At 50.3% G+C, this 14060-nt stretch overlaps 2 protein-coding genes across 5 annotated transcripts in view; one reads left to right on the forward strand and one right to left on the reverse strand.

Annotated features, from left to right (window-relative positions):
- Positions 1-1972: 1972 nt before the first annotated feature.
- On the forward strand, positions 1973-10231 carry CENPV (centromere protein V). 3 transcript variants are annotated; one of them, XM_061389796.1, is made up of 5 exons: positions 1973-2380; positions 4355-4453; positions 5699-5768; positions 8915-9029; positions 9604-9779. In XM_061389796.1, the coding sequence occupies exons 1-5, from the start codon at positions 2028-2030 to the stop codon at positions 9678-9680; spliced, it is 714 nt and encodes a 237-aa protein (XP_061245780.1). In that variant the 5' UTR covers positions 1973-2027; the 3' UTR covers positions 9681-9779. The 3 variants fall into 3 exon arrangements, with proteins under 3 accessions (XP_061245780.1, XP_061245781.1, XP_061245779.1); XM_061389797.1 differs by lacking the exon at positions 9604-9779 and adding an exon at positions 9786-10019 and having other exon boundaries at positions 1976-2380; XM_061389795.1 differs by lacking the exon at positions 9604-9779 and adding an exon at positions 9926-10231 and having other exon boundaries at positions 1986-2380.
- Positions 4205-14060, reverse strand: part of PIGL (phosphatidylinositol glycan anchor biosynthesis class L) — a 49748-nt gene continuing 39892 nt past the window's right edge. Inside the window, exons 7-8 of one of the 2 annotated variants that reach the window (XM_061389793.1) lie at positions 5610-5707; positions 4205-4367 (exon numbers count right to left, since the gene is read on the reverse strand). In XM_061389793.1, coding sequence (XP_061245777.1) covers positions 5618-5707 — 90 coding nt within the window. In that variant the 3' untranslated portion in view covers positions 4205-4367; positions 5610-5617. Of the gene's footprint in view, positions 4368-5609; positions 5708-12050; positions 12522-14060 lie in introns of those variants that run through there. The other variant, XM_061389792.1, reaches the window with a different exon arrangement.

Raw genomic sequence — 14060 nt, forward strand, 5'->3', positions numbered from 1 at the left:
ACTGTACTTTCAAAAAAAAAATTGAACCCCTCCAAAAAAGTCACAAAAATTGCACTTTAGCAAAGTGTCAATTATTTTATCTTCCTTTTTTTCAATATCTACTGTATAAAAATTTTAAAGCAAACTTGTTAAAAAGTTAAATCAGATTTATTTGGAATTTACCCCGAATGAAGGAGTCATAAACTGGCTCAAAGGTGGCAGCCTAGGAAAGAGTTAATACAGATGGAGTGTCTTTAGCTAGCCTTGTTAAAAAAGAAAAAATCATTTAGTAAAATGTCAGTTATCTGCTGAGGGAAATCGACACACTGTTTAGCTCAGTGAATTTTCTATTTACCAGCAAGGTATAAATGTAATATAAAAAAAAATAGAGTTTGGAACTAGATCGAGGTGATGGCTGTACAGAACCATGAGTGCAGTGTCAGTGAACTGTACACGTTAAAATGTTATATCACTTTCATCTTAATTTTTAAAAGTGTTCAATAAAAAAGAAGACAAAAGATATATGCATTTTGCTGTGTGTAAACTATACACCTCCAATGAACCCCTAATACATACAGCTAAAGCTGTACTTGGAGGGAAATTTATAGTCATTAATATTCCTTGTGGACAGCGACTGCAGCCTTGAAATTAAAAGACACACTTGCTCCTTGGAAGGAAAGCTATGATAAACATAGACAGTGTATTAAAAAGCAGAGACATTAACCTTGCCTGCAAAGGTCCATATAATCAAAGCCATGGTTTTTCCAGTAGTCATGTACAGAGAAGACTGAGCACCGAAAGATTGATGCTTTCCAATTGTGGTGCTGGAGGAGTCTTGAGAATCCCTTGAACTGCAAAGAGATCAAACCAGTCACCTCTAAAGGAAATCAACCCTGAATATTCATTGGAACAACTGATGCTGAAGCTCCAATACTTTGGCCACCTGCTTCAAAGAGCTCACTCAATGGAAAATACGCTGATGCTGGTAAAGATTAAAGGCAAAAAGGGAAGAGGTGGCAGAGAATGAGATGGTTGGATGGCATCACTGACTCAATGGACATAAATTTGAGCAAACTCCAGGAGATAGTGGAGGACAGAAGAGTCTGGTGTGCTACAGTCCATGGGATCGAAGAGTCAAACAACCTAGCGGCTGAACAACAAAAAATACTAAAAGAACCTCTGTATTTAATTCAATAAACTAACGATAAGATAAAAACAATTAACAAAGGAAGGTGAAAATTAAGTAGGGCACAAAAAATTAGTTAAAAGTTATTATATAAAAATGTTATTTCTTTCAAGATCTGAATAAAATAGGGCAACAAAATAGGTTTGGAAAATATTTGAGTTCCATCAGTGGTTCTTGTGAGTTTGTCTTTAAATTGGTGCTGTGATCAATAGAACCATAATAATGGAATTTGGTGTGGAGTTCATTCACTTACTAAATTTAAAAAATCTGTTGACTATCAAGCTCCTGAAGACGCTGTTTTATAATGTGTCAGGAAAGCCCAAGTGTGAGAACTTTGATTTCAGCTGCTGCTTGTCCTGGAGAGGCAGGTCATTTATCCACATTACCTAGCTCATTCGGGCGCACGATGGCTCCTGCCAGGCAGGTGCTGTCCTCATCCGAGATGAAGTTGTCCCGGGGTGCCTGCTCGCGTGTGACTGGGAATTCAGGGTGACCCAGGCCTCAGGAAGGCAGGAGGAAGCACTCGGGTTTCAGGAGGCCAGGAGGCTTCGCGGCAGGTGCAAACGGGCCTCGAGTGTCGGGAGCCGAGGCCCGAGGCGCGGTCCCGCAGGGCTTGCCGGCTGGAGCGGCACAGGTGCGGGCCCCGCGGCGAGCAGGGGTGGGTGCGCTCGCGGTGGCCAGGTGCGGGCGGGGCGGGGGCCGAGGCCGGACAGCGGCCGGGGCGGGGCGGGGCGGGCGCGGCGCCCCGTATGCCAGAGGGGCGGCGGGCGCGCGCGGACGGTGGTAGCGCGCGGGGCGCTGCGGGCGCGCGGGTGAGCGGGGACGCGCGGCGGAGAGGCCTGCGCGCCAGGCTGCGGGAGCCATGCGGCGGGCGAGAAGCGGCGGGGCGACCAAGCCACGCGGGCAGAAGCGGCCGGGGACCTCCAGGGCCCCTGCCTCGGCCCCTAGTGCCGATCGCGCACGGCGGCCCGCGGTTCAGGCCGGGGGCGGGAGCCGGGCGGCGGCGAGGCAGCCGGCGGCCAAGCGACGGTCGCCGCCGGTGCAGGAGGCGGGCCCCGGGGAGCCGCCGCCGGTGCCGCCGTTGCCCCCGCCTCCGCCCTCGGCGCTTACCGCGTCCGAGCTGGACCTGGGCGAGCAGCGGGAGCGCTGGGAGACCTTCCAAAAGCGGCAGAGGCTCAGCTTCGAGGGCGCCGCCAAGCTGCTGCTGGACACTTAGTGAGTGCGGCGCGGCCGGGCCGGCGCCCCTAACGTCGCCACGGTGCTCGAGCCGCGCACCGGCCGGACAAAGGCCTCCGCCCGGCCCGCGCTGCGCGCCGAGGCGGCAGCCTTCCCGGGATGAGGGTCGGCGCGGCTCCCGGTCCCGGGGCCTCTTTCGTGTTTGTGCATGTGTGTTTGGAGAGCGGCTGTGAGGGCAGGGACGGGGCGAGAGGCGCTGGGACAGTTCGGAGCCTCCGGGGAGACCGGCGGCTCGGTTACAGCGCGCGCAGTGCGCGGAGCCAGGCGGCTGGAAGACCGAGCGGGCCGCTGGGTTCGGAACCTCCGCGAGCGCTCCAAGGCCCGGGGCTCTGCTTCCCCCCGCTTTGCGACCGCGGGCCAAGGACCCCCGGCTTCCCAGCTGCCCCAGAAGGACTTTGGACGGGCCGTGGGGTTCGCAGCGAGCTGTTAGCTCCGGGGGGCGCCTCGTCGTCTAGATGAGGCCCCTGCCCTGTAGCGCCCTTAATATTTCATTGTCAGTCGTGTTTCACTAGAACCTCTCCCCCCAAAAAACAAAACAACCCAACAATTGCATAACAACTCGAGGATCTCTTTTTCTTAAAAGTGTTTTTTTGTCTTTTGTCCGTAAGAAATTCTCTTCGTTAGGCGAGTGCTTCTCAGAGATGAAATATTGGGTTTTCCGTGCGCTTCACTTTTTGGTTTATCATCTTGGACTGTAGGCTGAACATTTAAAAATCTACATCATCCAACAATTTTGAGCCCTTAAAGTGTGCCAGCTACTGCCCAGTGTCGTAAAACGCAGATTTGGAGTAAATTTAGATTTTAAAACAAACTGATAAATGGCAAAAAAAAAAAAAAAAAAAAAGATTTCAAAGTGTTGAAGTGAAAGGGTGAGTTGTTGTTGTTGTTTTTAACCTATCAGATTGGCGCAAGTTACATTCATTCAAGAAAGAAAAACTAAATTAGAATATGTAACTTCACTGTTACTGTTAAAACATTATTGTATGAATCTGGAGGATCATAGAGCAAACAGTTAACTGTGGGTCCCTTTGGGTGTTAGGAGGCTCTCATCTTTAGCACTGTCCAATGTTGTAAGGTTTGTTTTTTACCATAAGCATTATTTGTGTATGCAGGGGAAAAAATACATCAAATTAATGGAGTCAGCTTGTATAGAAACATGAAAAAGCATACAGTCTTGGTAACCAAATAAATGCAAATTAAAGCTGCAGCAAGCTCCTTTTCCTGTAATTATTGCTTGAGAAGATTCAGTGAAATGTTTTCTCATTCATTACTGATAAGAGTGTTTAGCCCTTCTGGAAAGTACTTGGATGATATTTATCAAATCTTAATAATGTCCAATGAAGGACCTGACTTACAAGTTTTAAAGGGATTAAAGTTGAACATAATGTATACAAATAGCTCTGTAAAAATTCACATGTATGCAAAACACCAGAGGGAAATGCAGCAGAATTACAGGAGCCTTTTGTTAACTTTCTCAAAGACTCTTCTGAACCACAGGACTCGGTCTGATCCTCTTGTCTTTCTTTTTCTCAGCAGCCTGTACACCCTTTTTCACAGTCATGTAAATATTCAGTAATTTGTGTAATGGCTGCTCAAGGTCCCTAAGGCTGGGACCCTGTCTACTGTCCCTAGTTTTTTTATTGCCCTGCTTATAAAAAATCTTAATTAGTACTGGCCATATAAATAAAAATGTTCAGGTGGCTGGTTTAGGATCTTCACCCCAGTTCTCTCTTTTCCATACATTGGGAATAATTCTGCGACTTAACAAAATAGAAGTGGAAAAAAGAGCTCGTAGACACAGAAGGCACTGAATCCTTTTATAAAACTGAGGGCACCTCAAAAGCAGAAATGTGTCCCCGTTGTCCCGTGAAGACTCCAGTTCCATCTTGTTGCTCTCTTTCCACTGTGGCCTGACGGCTTAGGAATCCTAATCTCTCTGATTTCTCCCTCCAGCGAATACCAGGGCCTGGTGAAACACACAGGAGGCTGCCACTGTGGGGCCGTGCGCTTTGAAGTTTGGGCCTCGGCTGACCTGCACATCTTCGACTGCAAGTGAGTGTCGTCTTTTCCTACATTGTTTCAGAGGACACAGCGCCTGAGGGCACTTCAGCATCGTCTGGGGAGTTGGGATCCAGGTGAAACCACCATGGCCGTGAGCAGGGAATTGGGGTCAGGTGATGGGAACATAAAGGTTCATGTTCTGTTTTTTCCTTTTATGTGTGTTAGATGTTTTCTTTAAAAATTTAAAAGATGGCGGGAGGCTAAGAATAACAGCCTGCTGTGTGTGTGACACAGCTCAGTCCTGCAGCACAGCTTCAGGGGACATGGAGGGTTCCCTCGACTCGGGCCAGGCAGTTTCTCAGAGACGAGTGCCACCCGTGTGTGGGAGAGAGTGGTACCTTGAAGATGGTTGGGCTGGATGCTGGATGAAAGGCCTTGGGCAGAGTCTGCAGAACTCCACAGAATTGGGTGGGGTGAGGCAAGTGCATGCACACCTGGAAGCTTGCCATGCCCCAGGCCACCTGGCGCATCTGTCTAGGTGAGGCAAGTGGCGCTACCAGGGACAGCAGAGGGCCCGCTGTCAGCACCTGCCCACCTTGTGATAGGTCAGGCCCTCCAGGCTTGCCTTCTGACCTGTGGTTGGTGTGTAACTGACTGTTCAACAATAGCCAGTTCTTTCTGCCCCTTGGTGCCATGGTGCCTGGGTTATATGTGAAGAATGAATAAATTCCATGGAATTCCTCCCGCGGGGACCTGACCCAGTACTAACAGATGGAAGAAGCAGCCCTATGGAATAAGCTGTTAGAGGACCCCGTGTGGAATTAGAGTTTCGTAAAAGGGGGACTAAAACAAGGGACTTAGGTTTACTTCTGAGGACCTGTGGGCCGTGGAGCTGGGCTTCCTCTGATGTGCAGAGGAGGTCAGGGGACCTAGGCTTCCTTGTCCGTTTCTGCGGGGGATGTGGATCCCGAGGCGGAGAGCAGAGATCTGCCTGATGCTAGATTTCTGTGAACCCACCCTTCCTGTCGCTCGTAAACCAGGGGTGGGGGTGGGGGTGGGGAGCGGGAACGTGGTTCTGCACGTCCTGGTTTTCTTAGGGTTGTGTGGCTTGCACTGCTGGCTGTGGACCTGCGGAGCAGAGGCCCCCAGGCACCCAACCTGCCTGCCTGAGCCACCCTTCCTTGGAGGGCAGTGAGAGGGCCTTCACCTCCATGGTCAGCCGGCTCCTGGGACCGGGAAACCCAGAGGGCACATAGGGTTGTTCACTGTCCGGGGTCTGCTCGTGTCTTTCCGTAGCTGCAGCATCTGCAAGAAGAAGCAGAACAAACACTTCATTGTCCCTGCCTCTCGCTTCAAGCTTCTGAAGGTGAGTGTTTTGAGCGGGGCTGGGGGGCCCTGCCCTGGCTTACAGGGGGCCGGGAGCCTCCTGGGCCTCTCGGGGGCTTTACTTTCCCTGTCACCCAGGTTTCATGCTTCTCTTTAAAAAGTTATGTTATTTTTCTCCTTTATATTTTGGATACATATTTGATCCATTATGTATAAACATGGAGGATCAAAAAATAAATTTAAGATCACCCAGATCCTCTCAATCAAAGGTAACCATTATTGTGTTTTGGTGTGTGTCCTTGTGCATTATTTTGGACGTGGATGAATACGTCTAAATGTATGCGTTTTTCTCAGCACAGAATTTTACCTCATTTTCTGTATTATAACTGACTCTTACCATTTCCCAATGAAAAATAAATGATTGAAAAGATTTTTAACTTTATTCTTTGGGGGAATTTTTTGTGCTTGGTCCCAGCTTTGCAAGGTAAAGAGAGAAAGGCCTTCCTGCCACCGTCCCTTGGCCCCTGGCTTCCCCTCCACCCCCTCCCCGGCCATAGCCACTTCCTACTTATACAATTATGGCTATATTTGTAGTGTTTTTTGTTATATGAATGTGCCACAAGTGATTTTCTACACTTGAACGTCTAGGTTGAGTGCAGTGCTATCTTGAACCTCCCTGTGCCTAAGTCTTTAATAATTTAGAAATTGTTTCTTTGGATTAGTTCTCATGGAAGTAAAATCTCTGGTCAAAGAGTACAGAAGCTTTGGCACTCTGCTCACGGGGTGGGATGGAGCTGTGATTGGTCCTTGGGTCCCATTGCCTGCTGTGGTCTGATCAGTGTCTTTGCTTTGGGGTTGTGACCTGTGCGAAGGTCTCCTTCCCTGGGTCAGGAGGGCCTCCTGGAAGCACCTCTGGTCATGTCTGCGCTCGTGGCCCCAGGGCCTTGGCACTGAGTGGCCCCTCAGTGAGTGTCTGGAAGGAGAAGCTGAGATTTAATCCCAGGCACTTTGGGTCAGTTTGTCTGCTTTTCTTTGTCTGCCCTGGATCTTTCCCATGGGTGTCTTATGTGGGGAGGAGGGTGCCAGTGGGCAGCAGGCCTGCCCTTGTCTTTCCCACGAGACCCCCTCCCCCGGGTGCCAGCTAGAGACTGTGGCCCGACCCCTTGAGACAGGTGGTCCCCGAAGACACATGGGCGGCCAGGGGCCCTCGGTTTCAGAGTTGAGAGTTACCCACTTTGTCCCCTCCATGGGCCCGCCCGCCAGTCATTGCCCTGGTGTTTACTGCACTGTTCTCTGACCCAGCCTGTTGAAGGAGCAATTTTCTGTTTGTCCTTTAAAATTAAGTACAGAACTCATTCTTTGATTCAGCAGTGTTTATGGGCACCTCTTGTGTGCCAGGCTCTGTCACACTGAAACCCAGCAGTTTATGTGGCAGACGAGGCCCTTGTCCCCTCAGGGCTTATGTTTTACAAAGGGGAGACAGAGAAATAAGAGGCCTAGAAGTGCCATGTGGAGAGTTAAGCAGGGCAGTGTGGCAGAGGCCGACTGGTGGCGAGTCTCGGTGGGCTTGGGCAGACCCCTAGAGATGAGGCTGTTGGGGGCGCACACTCTGCATGTCCAAGGAGCTGCAGGTTGGCCTTCGTGGCCAGAGGGTGGAGGCAGACCAGTGGGCAGGCTGGAAATGAGCATCCTTAGAATGGTAGGACTGGTCAGGCTCAGAGGGTGTGACCCCTGGGGTCGGGAGAATTGACCATGGGTCTGTCGTCATGGTGGTCATTTCTGACAGGGCAGGGAGACAGAAGTAAGCAGGGAGGTTGAATGTACAGGGCATTACAACTAAGATGGGCCATGTGTTCAGCAGAAATTTCGAGGGTGGGTCAGGCTGGTGGTTGGATGCATGGACAGGGTCTGGTGTCAGCACTGGGCTCTCATGCTGATGAGACCCAGGAGGCCGTGAGACTGTGAGTTTCTTGAGGGGAAGTGTTTGATCAGATACCCCTGCGTGGTTGGGGACCACGTGACTGTTCCCTGCTGCCTGTATGTGGAGGAGAGGTTGGGGGCGGGGGTGTTGAGAAGAGGCCCCTCAGGGAGCCACTTCTCTGTGTGGCTCCGAGGGACCCTCTCCATGGTGATGGTCGGGAAGACATGTGGAAACCTCTGACCCTTCAGGCACCCAGTGTCTCCAGAGATAAACTGCTGCTTTCTCAGTTATTCTTTGAAAGTGCGTGCCAGGGTGTGTGCTTTTTAAAAATAGGAATGGTAGTGTACTGCACAAATTGTTTCAAACCTCGCCTTTTCAGTTCCCTCTGTAACCTTGGAGATTGTCTGCTTGTTAGTATTTCTAAGTGGAATTGCCTCATTCTTTTCAAAACTCGAAGAGATTCCATTCTAATGTCTGTACTTGATTCCTTTAATCTTCTGTGGGACAGTTTCCATTTTTTTATAAGGTTTCGCCTTTACAGATGGTGCGTTAACACCTATATCCATGTGGTTGGATAAAATACAGAGTTTTACTTGCAGGATACATTTCTAAAAGTGGCATTGCTGGGTTAGAGAAAGTGTGCGTTTTGCAATGTTGGCAGATATTATCCAGTGTTGTGGATTTGTACTCCTGTGACTCACATCCAGGAGTGCACGTTTCTCTACACACGCAGTTCTGAGTAAGCTCAGTTGGTAATTTTTCCCCGGGACAATGAAGAGCATACCTCACTGCAGTTCGTGAGCATGGATATCGTGTCAAAGGTTAAAGAGAGACTTGTTCTCGGGTTTCTCTGAACTGTCTGTGCACGTCCTCTGCTGGGTCTCCTGTTTGTGTCTCCATTAGGGATGTTAGCCTGTGATGTCCTTTCCTGGTCCTTTGTAGATGAATTTGAGTCCAGCGAGCATGTTCTCAAGGCCTTGAGCGGTGCTGTCTGGGGACACGGGGACCCAGTCCCTCACTTGATGCCTCCTCATTTAGGCCTGGGCCGCAGTGGGGAGCTCAAGATCAGAGGTTTTGTGTGCAGGGAGCCCTGAGTTGTCATGCTCCAGGCTGATGGGTCTCCAGGTTGTGAGGATGGGCCCCAACCTCAGACAGGACGTGTCCTCGTGACCCTGGGAGCCGGGCCAGAGGGCGTTCCCCACTGAGATTTTTACAGGGTTTATTTCTGTAAAAGACAACTGAAGCTCCTTGTCTGTGTCTCTCAGGGAGCCGACAGCATCACCACGTACACCTTCAATACCCACAAGGCGCAGCACACCTTCTGTAAGCGCTGTGGCGTCCAGAGCTTTTATTCTCCCCGCTCTAACCCTGGAGGCTTCGGTGAGTGGAATGGGGGCAAGCTCGGGGCACCAACGCCCTGTGGCCACCTGGGGTGAGACATGCTCTGGAACGGGTGCTGGAGTCTCTGGCCATCCTCCTGCCTGGCCAGGCCTCTCCCTCATGTGTGTGAGAGGAGCGGGGCTCGCCCACTGAACTCTTCGCAGACACGGCATAGCCTGGCCCTGGGCCTCCAGAGACCTTCCGGTCCTGACTCGTATTTCCTGCTGCTGTGGGAGCTGGATGCTGCCAGGGGGGCCCACTGCAGGGGGAGGACATGGGCCTGGGGTGGCGGGGGTGGCATGTGAAGGAGGTGAGGATGAACAGCAGTGATGATGCCAGTAAAACTGGGCTTGTCCAAACACAAACAAGGAAACCCCAGGTCCCTCTTCTTGGATCTGGGGGCAAAACCACCCTTAGACAGTTAAGAATGACATCAGCTGCTATGCAAATCGGGTAGGAAGTAGCCATGGAGGCTGCTTCTGGAAGCCTGCAGCCTCCAGGACTGCATGGGCCAGCTGTCTTGAGCCTTGGGGGGGCCTGACGTCACCCTGCCCGCCTACCCTTCTTCCCATAGAGCTCCTGTCTGCTCCTTTCCTGCTACACGGAGCGTCTTTCCCGCCTGCCTTCCTGTACGGATGGGGACATATTTAAAGCTGAGAAAGTTACCCCTCAGTGCCCTGGATGAGGCCTGTGAATTCCTCAGGCTGCCCAGCAGAGGTGGCTCCAGGCTCAAGCCTTTCTCTTTTGTCCTCTCAGCTCGATGTTGAATGACAGTCAGCCCTGGCCACCCCTGAGCCCCGTTTGAGAGAAGGAGAGTGAGCCAGGAGCTGCCGTGGTGAGCTGTGGGGTGGGTTTGTCTGAGAGCCTTCCCGGCTTTCATGCCCACCTCCCTGCAGGGATTGCCCCCCACTGCCTGGACGAGGGCACCGTGCGCAGCGTGGTGGTGGAAGAGTTCAATGGCAGCGACTGGGAAAAGGCCATGAAGGAGCATAAGACCATCAAGAACATGTCCAAGGAGTGAGCTCCCACGCCTCCTGTCCAGGAAGGGCCTACGGCCTCTGCAGTCTGCTCCGGCCACCAGTGTCTTCAGGCAGCTCTTGTCCTCCCCTAGCTGATTTTGACATAGGCTAGTTGATACCCTTCTGTCCCCCTTCCTGACTTTTGTGCGATCTTCTAGAGAAATAAATATTTTTAACATTAAAGCGGTTCCTCTGGTTTATCGTCTTCCCTGTCCTTTGGTTTTGCTTCCGAGGCCAGTGGTTCAGTGGCAGGTAATTACTGAGCACTGTTATGGTTCTTGTAGCCTTGGCCTGGCTGGGGGGTGGGGTGGGGGGGATGGTGTCAAAGGACAAATGAGAGCTGGTGAGTGGTCATAAGCTACCCAAGCTGTGACAAGAACATGAACCCAGGAGTCTGGAGGAGAAGGAGCTAGTTGTGGAAAACCTCTGGGGGAGTGTGATGGGAGCCTGTTTTTTTTTTTTTTAAGTCAATCAGCTTCTGATCCGCCCCCCGCCCCCCCCTGCCAATTGTGGTAAAATACACAAAATTAATTTCTAGTGCACAGCTCAGTGGTGCTGGGTATGTTTACGGTTTTGTGCCACCAATTTCCACAGCTCTTCATTTTGCAAAACTGAGCCCCCTCTACCCATCAACAATAACTTTGAGCCTATGTTTTTAAAGGAAGCAGGATATGGGAAAAGAAGAGAGAAGCAGCTGTGGACAGAGGTGTGGGCACAAGGTAAAGCCAGACTTGTGGTGGGAAGAAATAGAGGGTCAGAAAGAAATAGAAGCCGCCTGTGGCATCTTGGCTCTGTCCTATATGTGCTGGGAAGCCCTGAGGGCTCTAAACCGTCTTCCGACCCGTACCCTGCCACACCCTCCGTGTTCCATGTAGCTTCCTATCATAATCAGTGCTTTATTTATTACAATAAGATGCTTGCTTAAAGCATTCCTCCCATTACCAACTACTGGGTGTATATGTACATACCTAATGGCAAATGCTTAGTAAGTATTGCTCTTTGCTTTAGGAAAGTGACTTATGAAATTATCTGGGAGGGAGAGTAGACCAGAAAAAAGAGCAGGAGGAGGACATCCAGATGGACTGGGGTTCTGTGTGGTCACCACATCAGCTGAAGGCAGGTTGGAAGGAGCTGGTAAAACATTCTACAGGTGAAACAGGAGTATATTATGGTGCAGTGAACATCCCCTGACCTGCCTCCCTCTTGCAGTGGCATATAAAACATATAGTTTTGTGTCTCCTAAAAACAAATGCTAAGGCGCTTCAGTCGTGTCTTCACGACCCTGTGGACTGTAGCCCACCAGGCTCCTCTGTCCATGAGATTTTCCAGGCAAGAATACTGCAGTGGGTTGCCATTCCTTTCTCCAGGGGATCTTCGCCACCCAGGGATCAAACTCAAATCTCTTATGTCTCTGGCATTGACAGGTGAATTCTTTACTACTAGATTCTGTATGGAGAAGGCAATGGCACCCCACTCCAGTACTCTTGCCTGGAAAATCCCGTGGATGGAGGAGCCTGGTGGGCTGCAGTCCATGGGGTCGCTAAGAGTCGGACACGACTGAGCGACTTCACTTTCACTTTTCACTTTCATGCATCGGAGAAGGAAATGGCAACCCACTCCAGTGTTCTTGCCTGGAGAATCCCAGGGACAGGGGAGCCTAATGGGCTGCTGTCTATGGGGTCGCACAGAGTTGGACACGACTGAAGCGACTTAGCAGCAGCAGCAGCTTCTGTATGTTTTGTTTTGCAACTTGCATTTTTTTTGTTGGTAGCATCTTGCTCTTCTCGTGTCCCCTGCATTGGGAGCGCGGAGTCTTAGCCACTGGACCACCTGGGAGGTCCCCTTGTGGAGGCGTTTTCCCTAGATTTGAATCTGATGTGTAGTCCACAAAGATAAAGCCATGGAATTATGGTTGAACAAATTCAGTATAGACTGCTCTGCATGTGTATGGGGGGTGAGCCTGCCTTGGAAAAAACATGAAAATACATGACATAGGACAGGATTCCAGAGACCTTTACGTTTATTTATAATAATCGCAGGTCTGTGTTAGGGAGTTCACAGACACTGTGCCATTGTGTGAACTGTTCCACACAAGAACTCGAGAAGCTAGCAAGGTAGCTGTCGTTGTCCTTGGCTTGGTTTGTGTTTGGTGGCTTTGGTTTTGTCGCCCAGAGGAAGACGCTCAGGTCTGGCAGCCTGTTGGGTCTGCACAGCTCCCATTTTATTAGAGGCCGGGCAGTTTGGAGGAGAGGGCCCTGGAACTCAGGTTGATGCTGGGATGTCCTTGACTCGGGGAGACAAGCCTGCTCCAGACAGGCCCTGGGCTCCCTGGCTGTCTTTCCCTTGGTTTCTTGGTCCGAGAGCCCGTTCTGGCTCAGAGAAAGTTCAGAGAGTTAATCCTCATGTAGCGGGAGAACAGCATATAGAGGCGGCGGAACCAGAGCAGCTGGCTGCGGTGGCAGGACATGGCTGTCTGGGGGGACGAGAGGAGTGGTTCTGGAGCTGGTGGCTCTGCTGTTTCCATCTGCCTCCTCCCACCTGCACACTCAGAGCCACAGCCAGACCTGGCTTCCTTCCCCTGTGACCTTCGAAATCCCCTGGATTGGCCTATAGTGGCTGCTTCCCGCCCCACCCCTCCATCTCCTGACATCCCCATGACAAGACCAGCCGGTGCTGATGCAGCCGAGCACAATCTCAGTCACAACCCTGTGAGTGAAGGGCTTTACTGTTGCTTTTTTTTTTTTTAACAGATGAGGAAACTCATCCATCTCAAATAGCAAGCAGGTAGTAAAGCTGAGATTGGAACCCAGAGCCCTCAGGTTGACTCGAGCCTACATTCTTCACTCCTTTGCCCCGCCTATATTCTTCATCCTTTGGCCCCGTTATCCCATGTATATGACTCGTGCAGGGCTGTTTTCTGCCCAGACTCCTCTGAATCAGCTAAGCTGGGTAAATACAGCCACTCTGAGAAGAAGAAAGGAAGTGGTACCCATAGGTCCAGGGGTCTCTTTGCCATCTGGTGGGGGAATGTTATCCTATTATTCAGAACTAATGTAGCTCGGTTTCTAAACAGAATAGATCATAACAACTGATTTAACTAGATAGACCCTATAAATACAGTTCCTGTTTTTCTGTAAAGACCACAACTAATGCTTATAATCTAAGCGAGTATCATTGCAAACATTTACGTAAAAAACTCATTTTATATTCATTGTTCGAACATCCATGGCTTTAGAGATGTAAATACCCCGTGATGACTATAAGCTTGAAGCTGATAATGAGAACATCACTATATTCAGGCAAAAATATTACATACTGTGGTTTCAACAGGAAATACAACCACAATTTTTAAATAAAAATTTTTCTCAGAGTACCATTGGAACATATACATTACCATCTGTAAAATAGATAATGGGAGCTCAGTCTGGTGCTCTGTGATGGCCTAGAGGGGTGGGATGGGGTGTGAGGTGGGAGGGAGGTTCAAGAGGAAGGGGACATGTGTAGACATATAGCTGATTTATGGTGTTGATCAGAAGAAAACAATACAACATTGTAAAGCAATTATCCTCCAATTAAAACATTAAAAAAAAAATTACTCTCAGAGTTCCACATGAATGCAAAGGGTTAAGGACTAGAACTCCTGGCAGCCTCGTCGCTAGCCCAGTGCTTCTCAGACCACCGCCCCCCCCCCCACCACCGCCCCCCACCGACCACCACTTTTCCACCAAGAGGGCCTCGCCTGGCCTGACTCCTCAACAGGCAAACAGTGGGCTGCCCACTGGTCTTTACTGAGGCTCCTGACAAGTCTGAGTTCTTAAGACTCAAGCTGGAAGCCTGGTCCACGTATAACAGTAAAAAACCCATAAATCAAAATGTCCAATCTTCAGGGGTTTGTGAACTGTTTTATGGCAATGTCCGTGCGAGGGAACACAGGCAGCCATTAAGATTTGAACATGTAAGGATGTCAGAAAAGACGGTCAAGATGTTAAAGTAGGTTTCAAACAGCAGGCTC

The sequence above is a fragment of the Bos javanicus genome, chromosome 19 (assembly GCF_032452875.1).
Source record: "Bos javanicus breed banteng chromosome 19, ARS-OSU_banteng_1.0, whole genome shotgun sequence".
NCBI lineage: Eukaryota > Metazoa > Chordata > Mammalia > Artiodactyla > Bovidae > Bos > Bos javanicus.